This window comes from Lathamus discolor, chromosome 1 (genome assembly GCF_037157495.1).
Source record: "Lathamus discolor isolate bLatDis1 chromosome 1, bLatDis1.hap1, whole genome shotgun sequence".
Lineage (NCBI taxonomy): Eukaryota > Metazoa > Chordata > Aves > Psittaciformes > Psittacidae > Lathamus > Lathamus discolor.
Window position 1 is genome coordinate 55,613,864 of NC_088884.1, and position 21,560 is coordinate 55,635,423.

Consider the following 21,560-nt stretch of genomic DNA (forward strand, 5'->3'; position numbering starts at 1 on the left):
TTCAAGTCAAAATTTGCTGAGTACTCTGCACAGAAAACCTAGACCCATTGCTGAACCACTGGCAACAGAAAATGGCAGCAGTAGCCACACTTTCATGTATGAGGACAGCCAGAAGAGATTGTTATAGAGGGTTTACCCTCCGCACAGGTTGCTGTGATCACAAGCAGGTACTAAGTAGTCTCTGTGGCATGCATAGTTGAGGAGGAGACCTGGAAATTCAGTTCCTCTGCTTCCAGTCAAGTCTGATGTCTTGACAGGTCACTGCAGAGCCTGAAGTGGGTGATTTTTAGCTGTGCTGAAATTTAGACATGCAGCTGCCAATCTGACATCCCTACTCAGCAAATGCCTCTTTTGGAAAATGCCTTAACTCTGTAGGAAACCCATTAAGCAGTTACTGAAAAGAATGAATAAGTAATAACACAGTCTCCTCACTGCTGTATCTGAAGCTCTGAACCATCATGCTGTGAGCAATGCCTCCATTATTCTTGCTTCCCTCCCTTGCTTTTCTTGTGAATCTCTTCTGGTGTCATAATGGCGCAGTCTTCTTTAGGAGTGAAATCCTATCCCATCCCACCTCTCATTGAGATCAGTTGACAGGAGGTCCTGTAAAGTGAAGTCATTCTTGAAATGTCATTACAGTGCCTTTCTTTGGGATTAATTCAGTCATTAAAATAAATCATGACATAGGGTGGTCCTCAGCATTGCTTAACTCCATCAGTGGCTTCTAAGGTGCTTTATCAGTCTGGTAGATGTGGAGTAGAAGCAGCAGATCAAGAGATGACAGCATGTTTTAAGAACAATTAAAACATTGCATATTTCCTGCCTGAGGGGAGGATGACGAATTATGTACATTCACCATATTTGCTGTAATCAATTCATAATCGTTCAGCTTTTTATTAGTGATTAGAGAATAAAAGATGGCCTTTGCCCTGGAGCTGTGTTCTGGCAGTGGGCTGCATTTTCTTACTGAGGTTTCCACCTGCAGGTAACAAAAGACAATGCTTTCCTTGCACCTTCACTTCACTTGCGTATGGGCAAGGTTTAATCCCAGCTGACTGGCTGTCTGCTGCTATTTCTTACCATCTTAGAAGAATGTATATGTTCAGGCAGATTTCCACACACCCCCCCCCCCGTTTCTTTATAACATTAAACAATATCTCTGTTTTTAAATGCAGTACTTTTATTACATTATTTTGACTTTTCTAGTTCATTATTAACGTATCTAAGTAATACGGTTTAAAACTTAGTTCTTTGGAATACTTTTGTGTATGTTTGTTTTGTTTTTCTCCTCTAAGTTGTTCCTCAAATATCTGTCTATGGTTCTGAATTTATGTCAGTGAATGAGTAGAATTAGTGGCCAGGTAAAGAATACTCGCTTATAGCTTTGCTACGGCTTTAAGGATTATTCCCTCTTATTTAGCTGTATGAGAAATTGTGGGCTTCATGCATAAATCATTCAACTGATTCTCTTTTCTAGGAGACACAGGTAAATATTCTTCATGTTGTAACAAAATTAAGTTTTGTTCTCAGTGAGGGAACCGATTTTCCTATATATAAAATGGATTAAATGTGAGTTTTAAAGGACTAGGCACATAAATGAAATTAATGAAAAATAATGCTGAAACTATGTATACATGGACATTTAAGGCAGGAAAAGTTACAAATGTAAGGATCTATTGCATAGAAAATTCTCTGTGTAAGAAAAGGGATGCAAGGCATATGACTTTGATATTTTTATAGTGGTGACTTACAATTTCTGTAAATTTTACCAGAGAAATGTGGGGTTAGAACAGATAATTGTTGCTAAGAAATTTTGGTCTTTTAATTTGGAATGCTGCAGGCTAAATGATATTATAGAAGGGAATTAATGCACAAAGATCTTGCAGTTGTGCCATATAAAAAAAATAGAAGAGGTTTATGTTGCCAAGATCAGTATGCTGAAGTGAGTTCCACTGTTGTCTAGGGGTAAATTTGCAATTAATGTTTCATTTTATGATGACACATATGCAGACATTCGTAAAGGTGCATAACTTAATTGTACAGATGGATGGTGCGATTCTGATGGCAAAATATCCATACAAGATGAGATTTAATGCCTGGTTCTCCAGAGTCGTGCCATTGAGCCAGGGCAAGTTTCATGCACCTGGTTAGGGCTATACTGGCAGGATAATGACATATGGTTGTAGCATCCTCCGTCAGTTTTGAATGTGTGGTTCCATGCTGTCTGGGGTTTGAAGACTGTCTAAGCCATAATAGTCTGTAAAGTCATGTTACTTTGCAGATTCCATCTCCTAAGAATATATTGTTCGCTCATTTTTTGCTAGTGGCATTGATGACTGAATCTTGCAATATTTGTATGTCTCAAAGCCTGCTTAGGAAAATCTTACCCGTCTTTCCATGGGAATGCTATTTCTGTCTCTCTGAATTTACCATCGGATCTAAAACTTTTCTCTGATATTTTCAGTGGAACTGGTGTAAAAAAGGTGTGGGTAGTGAGTATCCTAACCTCTAACTTATGTTCCTGCATTTTTTTTGGTGTAACTATCTTGGTTGTTACATGATCATGGAAGATTGCCAGTGCGCGCAGAGTCAGAGGGTTCATGCCCGTTTTTGTTGCTGAGAAGTAAGTAAAACTGATATATGTGTCTAGTTTAGTAAAACTTTTCAATGCTCCAGTTCCATATTTATCACAGAACATTGCACTTCCAAATAAAATGCCAATTGCTATAATAAAACAAATCCTGAAAAACAACTCAACAGCAGCAGGCCGTCTTGCTTTACATACCAAAATGTATTTGCTATTTTGTATTGCTCATTGGCTGATTTTATATTGCTTTCTAAGGGTAAAGAATGTCTTGATTAGAAGAAATACAAATAGAAGCTAGTTTTAGTTTAATGTATATTAGATCTAGTCAATTCTTTTGCTTTCTTTCATGTTCTTTATTTTGAGTCGGTAATTATGCAAATGAAGCTGGGGAAAAAATATATATATATAAAAAGTCTTTATAGATGTATTAGACTCATCTTAATGCCAAAGATCAAAAATAAATATGAAAGAAGTAGCTGTTGCTTTTATTACCCACTGCTGGGATTGTCTTTTATCAAGCATCTAAGCTCACATCTCCCCTCCAGCTTTTGCTGTTACTCACTGAAGCTTTTCAGAAGCTTGGTGACGAAGGGATTCCTTGGTCATGAATCAGGAAAATGCCCTCACTTTGTTCACTTCATCTTGTTCTCTCTCACTTTTCCTTTTTTTCTAAACCAATCTAAACTTACAGAACTGTAAGAATTCCCTTTATAATGGTTTGATTTTTAGGCATCAGCTCCTTATCAGTTATTTCTGATGGAATGGCTTGCTGTAGCTAATGGTATTACACTGTATCTGTTAAATGTTTGGGTGATGTTTCTACAGTTCTGCTCATTTGCATGTTGGACCTGAATTTTCAGTAGCTATTTATTGTTTCATACTGGTTATAGTATTAGGCTACCAAACTAGAGCTAAACTTGTTGCAGCTTGGGTGTTTTTTCTCCTTTTCCTTTTCTTTTATTAATTTGCTTGTATTCTTCTTGCCCCAGTGGTAAGCCAGAAGCAATGTAAATTGATTTAGATCAAACAGATTTAAGCAAAATTCATTGCCTTATTGATAAGCATTCTCTCAGAGCCTTTAGTCTTTGATAGTTTTTATCACAGGCTAGAAATCCTAGCTCGGGGTTCAGTTATACTTTGTCTCTACAACAGTATTTCAGAGCAGGTAAGACTGCAGTCAGTGTAACATCAGAGAAGTTCTCAGACCTTCTGATGAGCAGGACCCATCTGGTAAGGAACTAAACACAGTGTGATATATTGGTTTTCACGCTCTCTGATGAGAAGGCGTTTTGTTCCCTCAAACATTGTACTGCTGTATTACTTTATATCAATTATTACACGTGTAAGAGAGGTGCTGGTTCACAAAAAGAAAGGGAATAATATAGAATAAGGTGATAAAGTAGGAGGACTGTGTCAAAAATGTTTTTCTCTCTTTTACTTACCCAAATGATATAAACAAGACCAAAGATGCCTAGTACAAATGTAAATGGTTGGAAATGCAGTATTTTGATTTGAAGGGGAGGGTTAGCTACCCCTGGTTATGCATTATGAGTACATTTTAGAAAATGGGAAGCTTGTGTTAAAATCTGAAGGCTGGAGTTTTGATTAAAGGATTTTTCCTGCTAAAACCTGAAGTTAAAACCTTCTCAAAAAGAAATTGTGTCAGGAGGGCCTGGGGGGAGGCAAGGTGCAATGTGGTGTGGTGATGACTGGGGAGTGATGCAGCTGCAGCAGTGGTGGTGGGGCTGCTTGCACCCATGAGTGGCTTTGCAGGGTGATGTCAGCTCATGTGGAAGAGAGTAAGGGTTTGTGCCTGGCCTGTAGCATTGGCTGTCACAGAACTGTTACGATTGCAAAGGACCTCTGGAGATCATCTCTTCCAACTCCTAATCAGCAGCAGTTGAACACAAGCTTCCCCGTGAAGGACATGAGATGAAAGGGCAGGGGATAAGGGACAAAAGGAGCAGTATGGGGAAATTAGAGGGTTTGGCATTCCCTGGGAGTTGAGTTTATAATCTAAATGTTGGCGTACAATGTGTGCTTTTCAATTTTGTAGATGGCATCAGGCTGGCAGTGAGAGCTGAAATGTGAGAGGATATGATTAAAATTTGAAATTACCTTGATGAATTTGGAAGAATGCCCTGAAGACCTCAGAGATAATTCAATACAGAGATGCTCAGGCTGGCTTCTGAGGTGGAAATAATAAGTTGCACAGCTTCAGGAGGGGAGCCGAGGTAAGGAGGCCTTGCAGTGGCTCACAGGGGAGAGAGTATGTGACCAAGCTGGAAAGTGAGTGTGGTGGAAGGAGAGAAAGAAAACCCTGGAAAGGTGATTACAGTATTTGGTGTCTCAGGGTAACCTGAACTGAACTGCTGTGCTTAGCTTTCATCTTATTTTCAACATATTGTCACCCCACAAGCTTTATTGTGAAGATAAGTGGGATGGTAGATAAACCGAGCATAAATCCATTTGCAGATCAGGTGGTATCACAGAACTCAGTTTCATCAGGGTTTGTTAATTTCACTGTATAAGCATTTGACATGTTTACAAAACACAGATTTTCCCCTCACAGCAAAGGAGAAACTTTAAGCCTCTAATGTCTTTCTCCATGGTAATCTAATTAAAAATATGAATCAAAATCTCAGCAAATACAAAACTGATGCAAGATTACAACATTCTGTTCAAGACAGCATACTCGAATGTGTGGCTCACACTGCCCAGAAGCAGCTATTTGACTGAGTTGTCAGGCTAGATACAAATAGATATAATTTGCTTTAGAGCTGCTGCCTAGCTAGTTATACATGTGAATGTCTGCTGGGTCCCAAAATTGGCTTTGTGAGGTTTGTCTAAGAAGCTCCCCACTAGAGGATGCAGGAATATCTATGCAAAGTTACTCTCACAAAGCGCTCTTACTTTGAGTACTTTAGTACTGGGTCACCATCGTGTTTGGGAAGTGCAGTCCTGCCTGCTTCCCAGACTACAGTTTGGTAATGTGGAGCGAGGGTCACAAAAAGGGGTGTTTGTCCTGCACAGCTCCCCGGAGGTTCCTAATTTCTGCTGCTGAGGCAGGTATCTGGGTTTCTAAGGCCCTAAGAAATTGAAGATGGTAAGGGCTGGAGGGATAGGCTCCAGGAGTAGAGCAAGGGGTTTGGAGGAGGTCTCTTCTTGTCCCTCTCTGTGGCACTGCAGAATGTAAAGGTATCTGGGCCTAAAGGGTTTGTTCTGGTTTCCCTTCCTTTATTTGGCCAGCTTGGACAGAGAAATGCGTCCAGGTCCCCCGTAGTTCTGTGAGGAGCTGTTCAGATGTGTTTGAGACACAATGATGCACAACGCTTCAAATTGTCCTGTGCTCTGACTTGCTTATAAATGAGTTGGCTTTCATTTGAAAGAATTATATTTGGGTTAGTGCTCTGCCAAGACAAGCCTAGGATTTACTGCCAGTGGGGCTGAGGGCTCTTTTAGAACTAGGTGGTATAGCCAGAATCACACAGCCGGGTGGCCCTGTCTCCCATGGAGACTGTGCTTTCTTAATTAACCTGTGTGGGAGCAGAACTGCACTTACCCGGCTGCCACACTCAGGATGGTTCATGTGAAACATGGCAGTGTGACAATGAGGCAGATAAACTGTACCTATGGAGGTTCGCTAGGGGTGGCTTCCCAAATTAGCTGTTTCTTACTGTTGCAAAACCCAGAACTTTAAAAGTTTTATTTATGACACCTTGCTCATAAGTGTCACAGCTAATAAAAGGTCTGTTGTCCAGCTGGGGTTGTAAACTGGCACGTGGAGTCAATCTGTGTTACTTGAGTTTAATAATAAATGGAACTGTAAGTCATAAGTAGTATGGTTGTGTATATCTGCTTTCTTTCACTAGAGCAAGATAAAAAATTTGTTTATTTCTTTTACTTTCTAACTTATTGTATTTGGCCCTGCTTTGGTGTAATAGTTGTCCTGGCCTGCAGAGTGTCAGATCCCTGACTTCAGCCCCATTTGCTTTTTCAAGCTAGTTTACCTTATTAGTCTGAATTTCCCCTCTCTGACTTTATCTTAGTATTTTTCTTGGCATATCGTATCTGGCAGCCCCTTATTTATCAGCTGTTTCCTCATAGATGTTAAGTGTGGTAGCAGACTTTCTAGAGGCCTCCATAGGCAACTGATATTTCTCTTTTCCCAGACCAGCTGTCACATCAGCCTCTGTTGGGAGGGGAATAATGAAATGTGCTAAAATGATCAGTAATCATGGATTATGAAGACAGGACTAACAATACAATACTAACTCAAGGAAAGATTTCCCCTTAAAATCAGTGTTGCATAAACATAGTCAGTGTTGAGTCATTCACACTTTGAAGTAGCCAAACGTTTATTACTCTACAATTACAAACTCTAGTTTTTCTTTAGTTCCTCAAGTTCCAAAAGGTCTTCTTCATTTTTGAAGGCCTGAGGCAATGGGAAGGCATAACATACACTTAAATACACCTTCTTATCTCAGCAAGATTGTGCTATGGTGTAGCTTTCTATTACTTTCTCAACAAGATGTAACTGGCAGAGAGACTGGTGTAACTTGCCCATTCTCTGGGGCCTTTTCAGTGTTTTGTACAGCAAATACTGTCAGAAACAGTGACAAATGACAGTGGGAAGGGAGCAGCATTATAATTAGCAAAACATTTGCCTTGTGTTCTTCAAATCTTGCCTGTTCTGTATTTACATTTACTGATCTAAATACAGGTACAACCTCTTCCTACAAACCTTTTTGCTGGCGTTTTCACCAGCCCTGATTTCTCTAACTAGTTTATATACACTTAGTCCAATAATTATCTGGCACTTTGGCAGCAGCTTTCCCCAAATACCTAAGCCAGTGGTTCTCCAGGGATTATGGTCTCAGGAGTGGTTATGAACCCAAACAGCTCAGTTGGAGAGGAGCTTGCAGAGAAGTGAATCAGAAATACGGCATTTAAGTTGCTACTCACTGAGGTGGGAATTTCTTTTGAAAGCCTTCTGAAAAGCTCTCTGCATACCCTGTTCAGAGAACATTGGGGAAGTGTGCATTTTGTTGGGCCATGATTTTAAAAGTCACTTTCTTCCCTGGCCTTGGATCAAGTTATGTTCAGGCTGATCTCTGTGCAGGTACACTGTCACTCGTACCCCTGTGCCTGCAGTTCCTGTCAGTGGATCTTCATCTATGATTGTTCTACACTATGCAGATCTTTGACGTCTACTTTCAATGTGGCTTTTACATCTGGGGCTGGGTGAAGCTCATGTGATTAGCAGCATAGTGTGTCCTGTTTCCCTAGAAGGAGCAAGTCACCTGTGAGATAGCACTGCAAGGAGTTAAAGGAATTTGCATGATCAGGTCACTTATGGCGAGAGAAGTAGGTAAGGGTGTGCCTGCTTCATGGCTCTGAATGGGATATGGGTTAATTCAACTTTCTTTGCTTTGGAATGCCATTTGAGAGGTAGAGCATGAATGCTGGAGTCCAGAAATCTACTTCATCACTCTGCCACAACATTTTTCATGGTCAGATAATCCTGATTCAGGCAGTTATGAACTGGGACCTGTGGGGTCTGTTCTTAATGAACAACAATAAATTCTAGTTGTCCTTAGTTGAGGGAGATTGGCTGGGATCCCTTCCCCTTGAGACATGGTGCTTATGCTGTCATATAAGCGACAGTCTATCAGCTAAGGATTGGTTGTCCTACATTAAATCATTTTCCACCTCCCTCTTTTGCTTCTGTTAGCAAATGAATAGTAATACAATTTCCCTAGCTTATTTAATTGATTATTTGGCTTGATAATACTCTGTTATCAGAATTTCAGAAGAAAAGCTTTAAATATTGAAGTCTGCAGGTTGACCTTTAAGTCTTTGTTCTTTAGAATGAATTTGCACTTTCTTGCTGATGGCTTTAATTCATTGATGCATCTTAATGGAAAATAATTTTTTTTTCTCCCTAAAGATCACATTTACATTAACAAAGTGGAAAATCATATTTTAAGGTAAGATTTGCTAACAGAATGAAAACAGTGTCTTTGTATGCCCTGAGTTTCAGGATTTTAAACAGTTTTCATTAAGGAAAGGCTCCTGATATCGCTTTTTCTCTTGTTAACTTCTGCTCTATTGCAAGGAAGTAGAAGATGATTACTAAACATTACCTGTTTTTGTTTTACAGAACATCAACATAATGAGGTGTGGTCTCCATCCTTAGTTTTAAAAACTATTAGGGCTGAATGGCTTATCCTCTGTTTGTTCTCTAAACCCAAATAAGACCCAGAAACCAACAAACAAAAAGCCCTCAGCATCCTTCTCTTTTCTTATTGGATTAGGATGTGTAGTAGAAATCTTACAAAGCCTGGAGCAAGACTGCCAAAATGCTATTCTGATGGAAGAGCATAATTATAAAATCAATACCACTAAGGGTGCCATTAACTTGAAGAATGAAATCTATTTCTATCTAATCTGAACAGCAGGGGTCAGATTTTGTTCTTCATGGTAAATGCTGTTGGGTGAGACTGGAATAAAGTTGTGGTGGCCATAGCAGTAGCAGGAAGCTTGTGCAAAGTTTGAGACGAAGCCACTCCTTTTATCTGGAGTCCTTCAGTGCAAACTGGGGCAGCTTTGCGCTTCCTTCTCTCCTTACCTCCCTACCTGTGCTTTAGCCTATATCAAACAGCTGTGGACCATCAAGTGGACATTCTGGGGATGGAGAAACGTCAAGATCAGCCTTCTTTCTTCTTACAATAAAGCTGTGACGAGTCAGTTTCCTCCTAATATTGGACCACAGGCGTGCCAGGGCCTCTCTGGACCTTTCTCTCTCTCTTCCTCATCTCTAATCATGTTTTTATCATAAAGGATTTATAATCAAAGTGTTTTGGGAGGGGTGTGTGGGGTGTGAAAAGAGAACAGATTATGAGGATAGAGGAAATTTGGGGCTGCGTGACTTCTAGAAGGTGAAAAATGTGATGTTGGGGTATCAGAAATACTGTTGTGGTTGGGGACAACAGAACAGACAAAACAGATGTCTTGGCAAAGAGGTGCCTTTGAGAAACATAGGGTGCGGATTTGGCTCTAGTGGTGGTGTGAGTCAAGCTCCCCTGCCTGCAGCAATGGATTAGACCTGCGGAATCTGTGGCACCCACACTTATCTATATCTAAAGATATACATAGATATATGACAGGCATGCACACATACATAGATGTATACACACACATACACAAGTGCTTTTATGTCTATTTACCCTGTGTTGTTGAAGTTGCTATCTTGTATTTGACAGCACTCTGCGTGCTGTACGTTCCACAAGGCCAGTTCTACCATAGTGTTTAGGAGAAACTGGCCAACTGATGATGAGTAACAGGCTACTTGCATGGTTGTTTACATGGCAGGAAGAAACACTTCTCACCCAGAATTAGTCATAGTTGCTTAATACCACCTCAACCTTCATTCCCCTTTTTCAGAGTTGGTCTGGTTGTTTCTTGTTTTCCTTTTATCAAGGTATATGTCTTAAATTTTTCAATTAAAAACAAAACCAAATCCTTTTGGAGAAATTTAAAGGAAAATATACTTGTGATTTGGTGAAATGAGTCCAAGATGAAAAGCTTTCTACAACAGATATGATTTTTGGAAAGGAGTTAGTAAAATGATTTCTGATTCTTGACGAGAACATTTTTATCAATAAGGCCTGGTGCAAAATGTTTTGTAGTGTGTTTTTTGGTAAACAATTATTTTGAAAACTAAGAAATTTGTAAGTATTTTTTTAGTTTTATGGCAGTGAAATGCTTCTTCTTGAATAGCAGTGGACAGAAACTGCAAAATTCCAGTCCATCCTCATCTGCTATCTCCAAGTGTTGGTCCTTGTAGCCCCCTTGGAACTTAACAGCAGGCATTTTTTAAAGTAATTTAAACTTCTACCAGTCAAAATAACGTCTGGGGGACAAAAGTTTTGGTCACCGAGTATGCGTGACTTTAAAAATTACGTAAGGCATATCTTACCTTTGTACTGAAATTAAGGCAGCTCTGGCTATGCTTTCTGTAAAATTAGTTTCCCATTACACCCATTGGCACCTTATAGTGTGCCACTATTTACAGCATGCTTGCACGTTGTTCCCCTCCTGTTACACCTAATTGTAATGGCAATCAATACTAAAACTCCGTTTCTCTCCCAGAAACCAAGCTATGTGAGGATTTGGCCCTTCACAGGTTAGATCTGCCCTCTTTCCCTGCCTTCCAAAATTGTGTGTGTGTCTGTCTACGTGCACTCGTATGTTCATCCATAGATACATGAATGCTAAATATTTTGACAAGTCCTGTCTTGAGACATATGTTTAATATACGTATTCTACACATGTATCTAGGAATATATACATGTTTATAAGATTTTAAGTTTCTGAAAATGAGGTTATTGCAAGGTTTTGCAGTGATTAGAATTAAAATGGAAATAAGAAACACAGACCAATTCCAGTTTGTGCTCAGCATTCAGTGTGTCTGATCCTGCTGTGCTCCTGCTGAGCACTGGAAGAAGCCCAGATAATCTGTTTAGCATGAATCTTCGTGAAGTGTTAGGGAATGAGCCAAGATCCAGCAGACCAGCTAGTGGAGATGTGAGTGGACTCATGACAGGCTCTGCTGTGCATAGGCATTTGAAAACAGAATTGCTGCAGCAGCCAAGAGACTGGGGATGGTTTGATTTCAGGCTCTTCCAATGCAGATGGCTGGAAACATTTATTAGACTTAAGCTTTAATGTTAAAATAGAAACTTCCCCTTCTGAATATCTGACAGTGGAGACTTCTAAGGGATGTGACATTCTCTCTGTTTACAAATACACTGATGGAGTGCCTGAATTCAGACCTTGAGATAGTGGGTTTTTTTTGGCCTGCTGGAGATTATTGACTCTTGAAGTTCCAAACTGAAGATTTTATTTCAGCAATAAAGACTTTATTTATTTATTTATATTCCCCAGAACTGGAAAGGGCAAGAACTGTTCTGCTTGTAAAATAAACAACCAACTTTCTTGTTATTTGTCAAAGTGATTTCATTATCTTACTGTGCCACTGCTTCCAAATGGCCTTACAGGCATCATTTAAAGTGCAGTGAAGTATTTGTCATAGAGTCAGAATGTTCCTGGCAAGCCCGAGAACTGCTAGATTAAGAGCTTACCCAACAGCCTGAACTATTATTGTTTACACTTTTTAGAAAGGCATCTAAACCATTGTTACTCCCACCTCCCTCAGTTGCCAATGCAGTAACATCCTTAAACTTTTCTTGCTATATGGTGGGGTTTTGAAATAGAACCGTACCATATGTCTCTGGACTTTAAGAGCATTATGGTGTTAAGACCAAGTGTAAATTAAAATCCTTACCTTGCAAAACTAAGAATTTTGGGGTGGTATTATCATGTGGACATAATATGTTGCTCAGGAAGTTGTTAGGATTATAACCAATTTGGCCTTGCTGAAAACCTGTCCCTATCACTTTCTGGAGGACGCGTATAAGATGGACCCTTCCAGATCTTATGTATCTGGGTTAAAGTCTCACGAGTCATTGCTTTTAAACTTTGGGGTTTCTCTCTCCTCGTGTCCCCACCCCTTGCCTGGCTGGTCCCTGTGCTGGCAGCTGCCTGTAGATGGGGCTGCCGTTCCACGAAACGGGACACTGGCGGCTGTCCTACAGATGTGGTACAATTGTGGTGCACATACTGTCTGTGCTGAACTGCAGTGGCCGGCAAGTAAGCACCTTGTCCTGGGTGCAGCAGTAGCAGTCATTTTTCTCCTTCTTAGTGGCTGGTGCATTGCTGTGTTTTTGACTTTCAGCCTGGGAACAGCACTGATAACACCGATGCTTTTAGTTGCTGCTCAGTAATGTTTACTCTGACCAAGGACTTTCGCAGTCTCATGCTCTGCCAGAAAGGAGGAGAAGCTGGGAGGAAGCAGAGACAGGACACCTGACCCAAACTAGCCAAAGAGGTATTCCATACCACAGCACATCATGCCCAGTATATGAACTGGGGGCAGTTACCCAGAAGGGCTAGATCGCTGATTGGGTTGGGCTGGGTATCGGTTGGCGGGTGGTGAATGGTTTTATTCTCTTCCCTTGTTATTTCCCTTATCATTATTATCATTGGTGGTAGCAGCAGTGATTTGTGTTATACCTTAGTTACTGGACTGCTCTTATCTCAACCCGTGGGAGTTACATTATTTCGATTCTCCTCCCTATCCCTCTGGGAGTGGGGGGAGGAAGGGGGAGTAGTGAGCAAGCAGCTGCATGGTTCTGGGTTGCTGGCTGAGTTTAAACCACGACACATCTCCTTTAGCAACTTAAGCGATGCACATTGACCATAGTTTTAAAATACTTGTTTTATTAAATGTTTAAAATAACATAAACATCATATTAACAATTTTATGGCTGAGGTTCTCATAATTTGTGACTTTACCATTTTTATCTGATTTGAGAGCTCAAAAGATTACATCTTAACATTAGAAACTGTAATTAAGATTTATAACAGTAAGTTGTCTCATAGCTAACAAGAGAATAGAAATAGCAGATAGAACCATATAAACTTTGGACAGTGGGAGAATATGTATTTTACTATAAACTGGGGTCTGCCAAGATTTTGTAAGGACAAGAAACTTTTTAAAGTAGTTTCATGTTAATCTGAACAAACCACTCAATTCATAGTAGACTTTTAAGCAGTAAAGTGGGATAGTACATCTTTAATTATTCCCCAAGTATGCTTTTTTAGTTATCTTCTTATCTGTTAAGTCTGTACCACCTTCATACCAATATTTAGCACCATGTAATGGGATATTCACCATTTAGCTTCTGGGGAATGTACAGTATGTTATTTACTCTGCGCTAGAATAAAGGGTCAAATTGTTATGAAAGTTCATCCTTGCTTTCTGTGGTAGAACGTCAGTGCTGGAAGAGCAACAGCATGCTTTTGACTATGAAGCTGTAGCTTATTTACAAACAAAAGAATGCCCCCCTCCCTCTTTTCCCAGTTGCTTATTCATGATGATGATTTGATTAATAGTACTACAGGTTAGGTTTCCTTTACACTGGAAACTAGGGTAGGTTTTAGTCACTTTGTCTTAAACTGAACTGGACCAGTGCATACCAAACAAGCACAGCCTGGCATTTCAGTATGAGCCCCACTACTTTTAGCATCTCTGTATGCTGTATGAGAATATTGGTGCTGAAAGATGTAACTATACACACAGGCACATATAATCATGTTTTCTTAGAAAATGGAAAATAACACATTTCTTCAGGGGGTGGGTAATGGACCAAGAACGTGTAATATACCAGGATGTCTGTTACCCGCCTCCTAGCAAGAAAGAATTGTATTTTCTTAACAATGTTATTTGGACAGAGGGTGGATAGGTGGGAAATTTCAGGGTTTTTTTGGTAACAGACATGCTGGAGAGAAACAGCTTTGGTTGTCAGTCAAAAGGCAGTTTAAATTCAGATTAATTTAAGGGATTTGGTGGTGGTTTTTTTGTTACTGCAGTTTACTTTAAAAAAAGATACTTCTTAATTGCAAGCTGATGCCCACTGCTCATTGATATTCAGTGTTTCATTGCTTTCACACAGCAGTTCATAGCTATAGCCTACAGACTAGTACATATGCATAGTATTAACAAAACATTAGTATATTGGGTTCAACAGTGGCCCGTCTTATTTCTGAAGCAACACTGCAGGCTTCTGACACCATAAGGGGGTAGATACACTGCAAGTCCACAGGGAACAAACAATTAATCCCATTATACTGTCCTGTGGCAGATATTTTCTTTTGTGGCTGTGCAGAGTGACTGCCAATATTGTTCTCCACGCTGCCTGCTGGTAGCTGGGGGAAGGATGGAGGAGCCTTTTAGTTCATAGGTTCTATTACAAGAAACCAAACTGACAAGAAAATGCTGATGGAGCTCTTCCCCATACTCCTTGGGAGGCAGAGTCTTGTGAGTTTGGCAGCGTATACTTCTCTGAATCCTTGAGTCTCCCTTACCTCGTTGAGCTGGATGCTCTGTGCCTAGCAACGCTTCTGCTGTCTATGAGCAGAAGCTGCAGGAATGCTCCTGCTTCCCTCTCCTCCCCTTAACACTGACAATGCTACCTCTGTAGGGGAAAGAACCCCCACCTTGAGTCCTGCTTCAACCTTACAGGTATTAAAAGCTCTAGCTTTCAGCCATGAGTAATATCCACTCCTGTTTGTGTTAATTTGTGCACCACAGGACCTCCGATTTAATTTAATACAGTTGTAATTTTTTTGTCAAAGCTTGTGAGTATACATGAAAGAGTAAGAGAGAATAAGGAAGAAAAGAAGTGGCTGTCACTCGGTGTTTTCTTTATTTTCCTCAAGGCTTGGGTTTCTTCAGAGCCCATACAAATACACCAAGGAGCACACGTAAAACATCAAAGGTAAATTACTGCTTGAGGTGAGAACAAGTTCTTATGCCAGGTCCAGCTCTCCATGATGACACTCATGACTGGCACCCAAAGGCCATTTCCATGCATCAGTCTCTGCACTGAGGTTTTTCTGAAATGTTTTTGTGGTTTGATCACTGGGAAACATCTCAAGCCACAAGAAAATGGATTAAAGATTCAGCTTTCACTGCATGTTATGTCTTTGTTAAGAAAAGCTAACAGTTTGATCCCCCTCAGGCAAGGCCAGAGCTCTAGAGCCAGCTGCTGGCAATGCTGTGTGGGCTATGAAAGGTCTCCAGAAGAGCATATACCATCTGCAACAGCTATATGTCTGTAACATCCCAAGCAGTTCCTGCTGTTCTTTCAGGGCTGAGTAGCAGCTTTGCTGTGGCTGTTAACTTTAGAGCTTTAAAATGTGGTATTACCATTGTTCTGAATGAAACTGGAAGCATCTTTTTGCATGTGCAGAAAACAGGTCCAGATAAACTCAGGTGAGCAAAGATACATCTCTGACTTGTTCAGACAATACAACCTGTGCGAATAACTGTGAATGCCTACAGGCATATGTGAGGAATGTGTGGCATGACTAGCACTGGGAAAGGTAAGGCAGGACACTTTACTCATAGTAGAACAGACTGATGTAGACCAGATGTTGTAGGTGTAGCAGGTCTGCAGTATTTGACTTTTTTTCGTGAGACTCAAGCTTTTGTCTGTCATGTGCATAGCGTAAGACTTATAATTCCTTTAGTTGTTGCTTCTCTTTGTCCATAAGGCAGGCACTTAAAAAGACTTTCAGGATATGAGTTAAAATTATTTCCTAGTTTTTTTAATGGATGCTTGTTTCAGAATAATCTGCAGTTTTGTTTTGTTTTTTAGGCTTTCATATGAGAAGACTGGAAGCTGGCTGATGACCTGATTATGTACTTGAGGGAATGCAGTCTTTCTAGAGGAATCCCTACAGCAACCTGCCTTACCCCACCAAGGTAGGCACACTTCCTGCATAGCCAACTTAGCAAATTATAACACAAATAACCTTCACCATGTACACTGCTGCAGAAGCACGGTATGTGAACTCTCTGGTCCCCAGCACCCAAACCCATAGCTCCTAGTTTCCCAGGCAGTGACACCTTGCTAATGTGCAATGCACAGCACATACTGCCAGCTTTCTGAAGTTGCAAAAAACATAGCCAACAACCAGCATGGTTTCATTTTCAACATATATTTTCAAGGCAAAAGCTTAAAAAACGTGCATCTTTCAAAACTGGGTGCTTGACCTAATTAAGCATAGATCAGAAATAATGTGTGACATACAGAGGGGACTTTGCTAGGGAGTGCCAAAGCCTTGCCACTCTGGACAGCATGTTTCTGGTCAGATTCTGCTGCAGGCATCCTTTGGCAATTGCTTGAAACTAGACATCTGGGGCATACGGGGGAAGATGAATTCCTTGCACCTCAAGAAAGACTTTTGAACTAGCTTGGAGGCCTAGGATATAAATATACTGTCATCATAACTTGTTCTTGCCTTCACTGCCAAAAACAAGTATAATTTTTTGAAGAATGCCAGCCTTGTAAATACTCTGCTATTCTCAGCTCTCAAAAGAGCAACTGTGTCATTTTTTTGTGATGTAGCATTACTTTTTTCCAGCAGCTAGCATGACCCAAGACTAGAGAAACTGGATGCTGCATCATTTCAAAACCTAGCTGCTTAAAAGTCTGATAACCTTAAAGTGCTTATTCAGTGTTATCTGAATAAAAAATATTCCAGTATTAGATTTGACTTTGAAAAGCCGATAGCATGATAAATTTGTTGCTGTTGCACTAAGGCCATTGTTGCACCAGCTACTTCGAAGAAGGCTCTCTCTCTCATTCCTCCCCCCAGGAATTCATACTTCACTAGGTGAAACAAGTATCTCCAACAGCCATAAGCATTAGGAAGTCCTTGGCTTCCTTTCTAAACTGCAATGTAGGATAAAATGCATTACCTTCACAGCGCATGACTGTTTTTTACAGAGAAGTCATAGAATTGGTTAGATTGGAAAAGACCTTTAAGATCATTGAGTCCAACTGTTAACCTCAATGGAATCAGATTTCAGACTTCTTAATTCCTACTGACAGGAGCAGCAGCAGAACTGGCCTGATGGGATTTACATGTCTTTCTTTACCCTTTTTCGCCAGGGGAAGTGATCAACTGTAAAGTGATTTAGCTGTAATGAAAGCATGAAGAACAGTATCAGTCCGGTTTTCAGCCACAGTGAGAAAGGTTTTCTGCAGACAAATCCAAAGGGGAAACAGACCTATTCCTCAAAACCAATAAAGAGTTTCTGAATTATTCTTCAATATTTTAAGAAGCCTTCTCTTCATTCTCAAGAGTAAAGAATAGCAATTTTTCAAGCCCCAAAACTGTCCCAAGCAAATGTAAATGCAAGAGCAGAGATTTTTTACAGACGGCAACCTTAACCACAGAGAGAAAAAATACCTCTCCATAAGAAAGCAGGTTGTGAGTGAGTAGCATTAACACAGGTACATGGATTTTATGTGTGTATTCAGTTATGGCTTGAAATCAGTCCTCAGTAACAATGTAAGACAAGACCTGAAAACTGTTCAGTGTGGTCACTGACTTAGTGAACTGATCTGTTTCCCTCTAAGTTTAAAAAAACTGAAAAGGTAAAATCATGATTTTCAATAAGGTACCATTTCACTGAATGAGAATGAAGGAATAGCTTCTTTAGGAAGACCTCTTACAGGTTAAATTTCCTTGGCTGGGTCTTCCCTGATGGTATCCTTTTCTTTCTAAGTCTGTATGCTTTAAATTTACCTCTTCTGAGGAAGAAATGGAACTAAGATAGCCTAAGTAGTACATGTACATGGGAAGACACTGACTTTGGTTAATCCTTACTTCTGCTCATCGGACTCTAGATGAATGGTTCCAGCTTGACCTGTTCCTAAAGCTTCAATTATGGCTTTAAAAATTGGCCTGGTCCTATGGAAGAAAGACCACCATGTATTAAAGCATTAGTTGAAATTTAAAAGGTGAACAATAAATGCACAATAAACGCAGGCTGATGTTGGAGGGATTGGATTTTTCTGCTACTTTCAGACCCCGATGCCCATAGTTGCTGATAAGAGGAGATGGAGGGTCCTTCTGAAAGAGGCTGGTTGCTGATGGATGGCTTCAGTGCCTGAGGGTGCTGGATGCCCTGAAGTAGGAAAGGAACTTGTAGCAGAGGCTCACCACAAAGTACCAGATGTTTCGAGCCATCTGTGACCTTGCAATGAAGATGCGCCAGATGATCACAAGAAGGGTTGTGTTGAATGCATATCGGATGTTCCTCAGCCTGAGAAAGAGAAAGAGGCATCTTACGGAGGAAGACAAAAACAAAGAGCTTACCTGATTGCTTCATTTGCTACAGGTAATTCTGTAAGAAATCCTGTTTACAAGTGGCCCTTGGGCTTTTTGCCATTCCTGTTTTAGTGGAGACACCATGCCTAAGATGTCCCTGCCAAGGACGGTGTTGGAGTATAGTGAATAGTTATTGGTATGGGTTGAATATCTGTATTGCAAGTCTCTCGTGTTCTGTGTACTCTCAGTATGACTGTTGTTCTGGTTTGAAATGAGCATTTTTATTTTATGATAGTCTAGGTCCAATACTTTCTGTTTTGATTTGGTATATTGGCTATTTATTACTTTGCAAGATTGGTAGCAGGCTAGAGGGCCTTTTCAGGAGATGATGAATAAGGTTCTTCCACTTGGGCAGAACCTTGTTTTTAATGTTGGGAAATTACTCAATAGTCAGAAACAGTCTTCAATTTTGCAGTAACTGCAGAACTAGAGTTTTGAGGAGGGTGGTTTACACCATATATTTAAATGGTATTACTGGATCGTTAAGATGTTAATCATAGACTTAACTAGGTTGGAAAAGACCTATAAGATACCCCAGCACTACCAAGTCCACCATATTGTCCTCTTTCTGTCATGCAAAGTTTCTGCAGTTCTTCAGTTCTCACTTTCTCAGTGTCTGACCAAGGGAAGAAAGCTTCATACCTCATGTCCAAAGACTGGTTTAATTTTTGTAAGAGTCTTTCTGTTTTGGTAGATTTTCTCACTGCTTGTTTGGACAAGGTACTGGCCTATTACAGAAGTTCTTATAAATCCTTTAAAAATTACCCATGAATGAAGAATGTGTTTAGGATTCCTTGCTACACCAACAAACTGTTATATGCTTCTAGCATTTCCAGTGCAGTAGAATGGTTTTCTTGAAGAAAACAACCATGCTTTTAGATAAGAGAGCTGCTCCTTCTGCTGTTGCCTGGACTTCTCAGTAAAAGGGCCGGAGAAGACAGGAGGAGCATAATCTTCAAATAGAAGGACAATCTCAAATTGCTCATTCAGGCTCTCTTAAACTATCACCAGGCATTGAATGCACAAGCATAAACCACTGATTTTGAGAAGTTTTGCCCATTCCCCCCAAAGAATTAGAAATTTCAGTTTTATAATGAAATTTATAATCATACAAATGCTTGAAGCTTTTATGCAATGTCTTTAAATTGCTAAAATCTTCAAGGAGCTTAAGAAAACCTAAATCGCACCCTTAGGTTTTCATTATAATTCTAAATGACCAAGATCATCTGAATTCATGTATTCCTTTTATGCACTGTAACTTTGTTACTTGGTCATCCGCTGTGCAGGCATAGTATGTAGCCTCTGATCATTACTGTCATCCTCTTTTTCTTACAGGATGGAAAAATGAAACCCTGACAACCCTCTGATGTAAGAAATAAGCTATGCTGTGTTATTCAACAATAATTATTGCAATGTAACCACAATAATTTTCCTCAAAAGCCACTGAAGGTAGCCAGGAGCTCTTGTCCTTGTCACTGGGTATGACTTACTTTCGTAAGTGCTGCTTTGCTGCTGGAATGCCAGCCATGTCCTCATTTAGCAAGTACTTCTTAGCGCCTAGGCAGTAGCTTTCAATGTATTCTGACCAGTGCAGCTGACGAACATCAAAGTTGTATAACTGGGATTTAAAAACAAAGAGCAGAAGTTAAATGGCAAAGTTCAAAACAAGTTCACTTTAAGCACTTCACTGACCTCTGTTGCTGACAAGGCCCTCTCTCTGAATGAAGCTCTTAAAGCCACCAAGTTTCCAAGAAGACATGGGTACCAGCACACTATATTTTACAGCTGTCCATTAATGTCTTACCCAGATAGGAATCTGGGCAAAGTAAGCAGAAATTTAGTGCTAGCTGCCAGAAAATAAAGATAAGTTTGTCCTTCAGGTGGCAATTTTTGCATAAATACGTGTACCTGTACACACACACACAAAATCGTGGAAGAAAAATGGCATTCCACTCAGGTAAATGGATTTGTATGAAAACCTCCATGCAGTTTTTAATGTGTCACTAGAATTATGTGTAAATAACTAAATTGGACATTGCAACAAGAGGTGCCTCTGCCTCTGCTGTGCTGCATTCTCAGGAGCTAGATCTACAGAAGTCCAAGAAATGGTTTACTCTGGTGTTTGGCATGAAGATACCTCACTGCAGAGCTGATTACCCCAGTTAATTTCAGATGCTTATGCTGGAAAAAATGTCGGCAAGCTCTCAGGCGCTTGTCTGTCCATTAAAGCAAAAAAAGCCTTTGTAAAGAGGAAGAGTTTTTGTGCAGATTTTTTTACTATTATTATTATCATCATTATTATTTAATGAATGAGTGAAGTGAATGGCATTTCTTATCTACAGGGTCTTAAAAGGGAAGATACTCAGAAAAATATCTTCCTTTCACTCCCATTCCAATCCAGGCTTAGGTGCAAGAGCTTTGGTATCAGACCAGCAATAGCTTGAACAGAGGGGTACTAGCAACTATGTAGATCTTGGTGCCTTTGTCAAATATGTATAAGACATGTGATCTGCCCATAAACTCTCTAGCTTGAATACTGCTCACAGTGCAGCCGTGGCAACAGTGGATGCGGTGCCTCTCACAAAGTTCTCAGCTCAGTAAGCCTGAAACTCTTTTGAGCTTGCATGAAGTCCTTGATGCTGTATTGTTTTATTTACCTGCCTCAAAACTAGCTCCTATCATAGCACTGGGGTTCCCTCTACATCTGCTGTAGTGACAGCAGTGCCACTGCCTCTGGAAGTCAGAATTTGCTGTATGTGCTTCCTCTGCAGACTAGGGAAGAAAACTCTTCATTCTACTACTGGGAGTCTATGGAAGAATTTCATTATGTGAGTGAGACCAGTCTGATGTGAATGCCTACGTATCTCTTTGCAAGGACATACTGACCAAAGGTGCATTCAAGCTTATTACAACGTTACTCTATTCCTTCAGGCTTTCCATTAGAATCCCATTCTTAAGGAGTCAATAGTTTCAAACCTTTGACTACAACAGAGCTTGGCATCCTGCAAATTAATTGCTCTCTGGGGACTTGAATAAAACAGGAACTTTTTCATATTGTTCAGGGTAAGATACTATGTGTTAATTAGATTTGCCTGTGCAGTGCTCATTAAAACCAATGTGGATGAAAATGTCAAAATCTTTCAAGTCATTTCCATCTAGATCA

At 40.2% G+C, this 21,560-nt stretch overlaps 1 protein-coding gene and 1 long non-coding RNA gene across 10 annotated transcripts in view; one reads left to right on the forward strand and one right to left on the reverse strand.

Annotated features, from left to right (window-relative positions):
* Positions 1-1,230: 1,230 nt before the first annotated feature.
* LOC136010695 (uncharacterized) lies at positions 1,231-21,525 on the forward strand. The gene is made up of 5 exons (XR_010610966.1): positions 1,231-2,623; positions 4,644-4,821; positions 15,874-15,980; positions 18,095-18,407; positions 19,733-21,525. It is a non-coding gene; the product is annotated as an uncharacterized LOC136010695 (long non-coding RNA).
* FAR2 (fatty acyl-CoA reductase 2) overlaps positions 12,912-21,560 on the reverse strand; it is a 142,107-nt gene continuing 133,458 nt past the window's right edge. For all 9 annotated transcript variants that reach the window (XM_065672240.1, XM_065672213.1, XM_065672277.1 and 6 more), the window contains 2 exons: positions 19,888-20,015; positions 12,912-18,332 (listed from right to left, as the gene is read on the reverse strand). In XM_065672240.1, the coding sequence (XP_065528312.1) occupies positions 18,170-18,332; positions 19,888-20,015 (291 nt within the window). In that variant the 3' untranslated portion in view covers positions 12,912-18,169. The remainder of the gene's footprint in view (positions 18,333-19,887; positions 20,016-21,560) is intronic.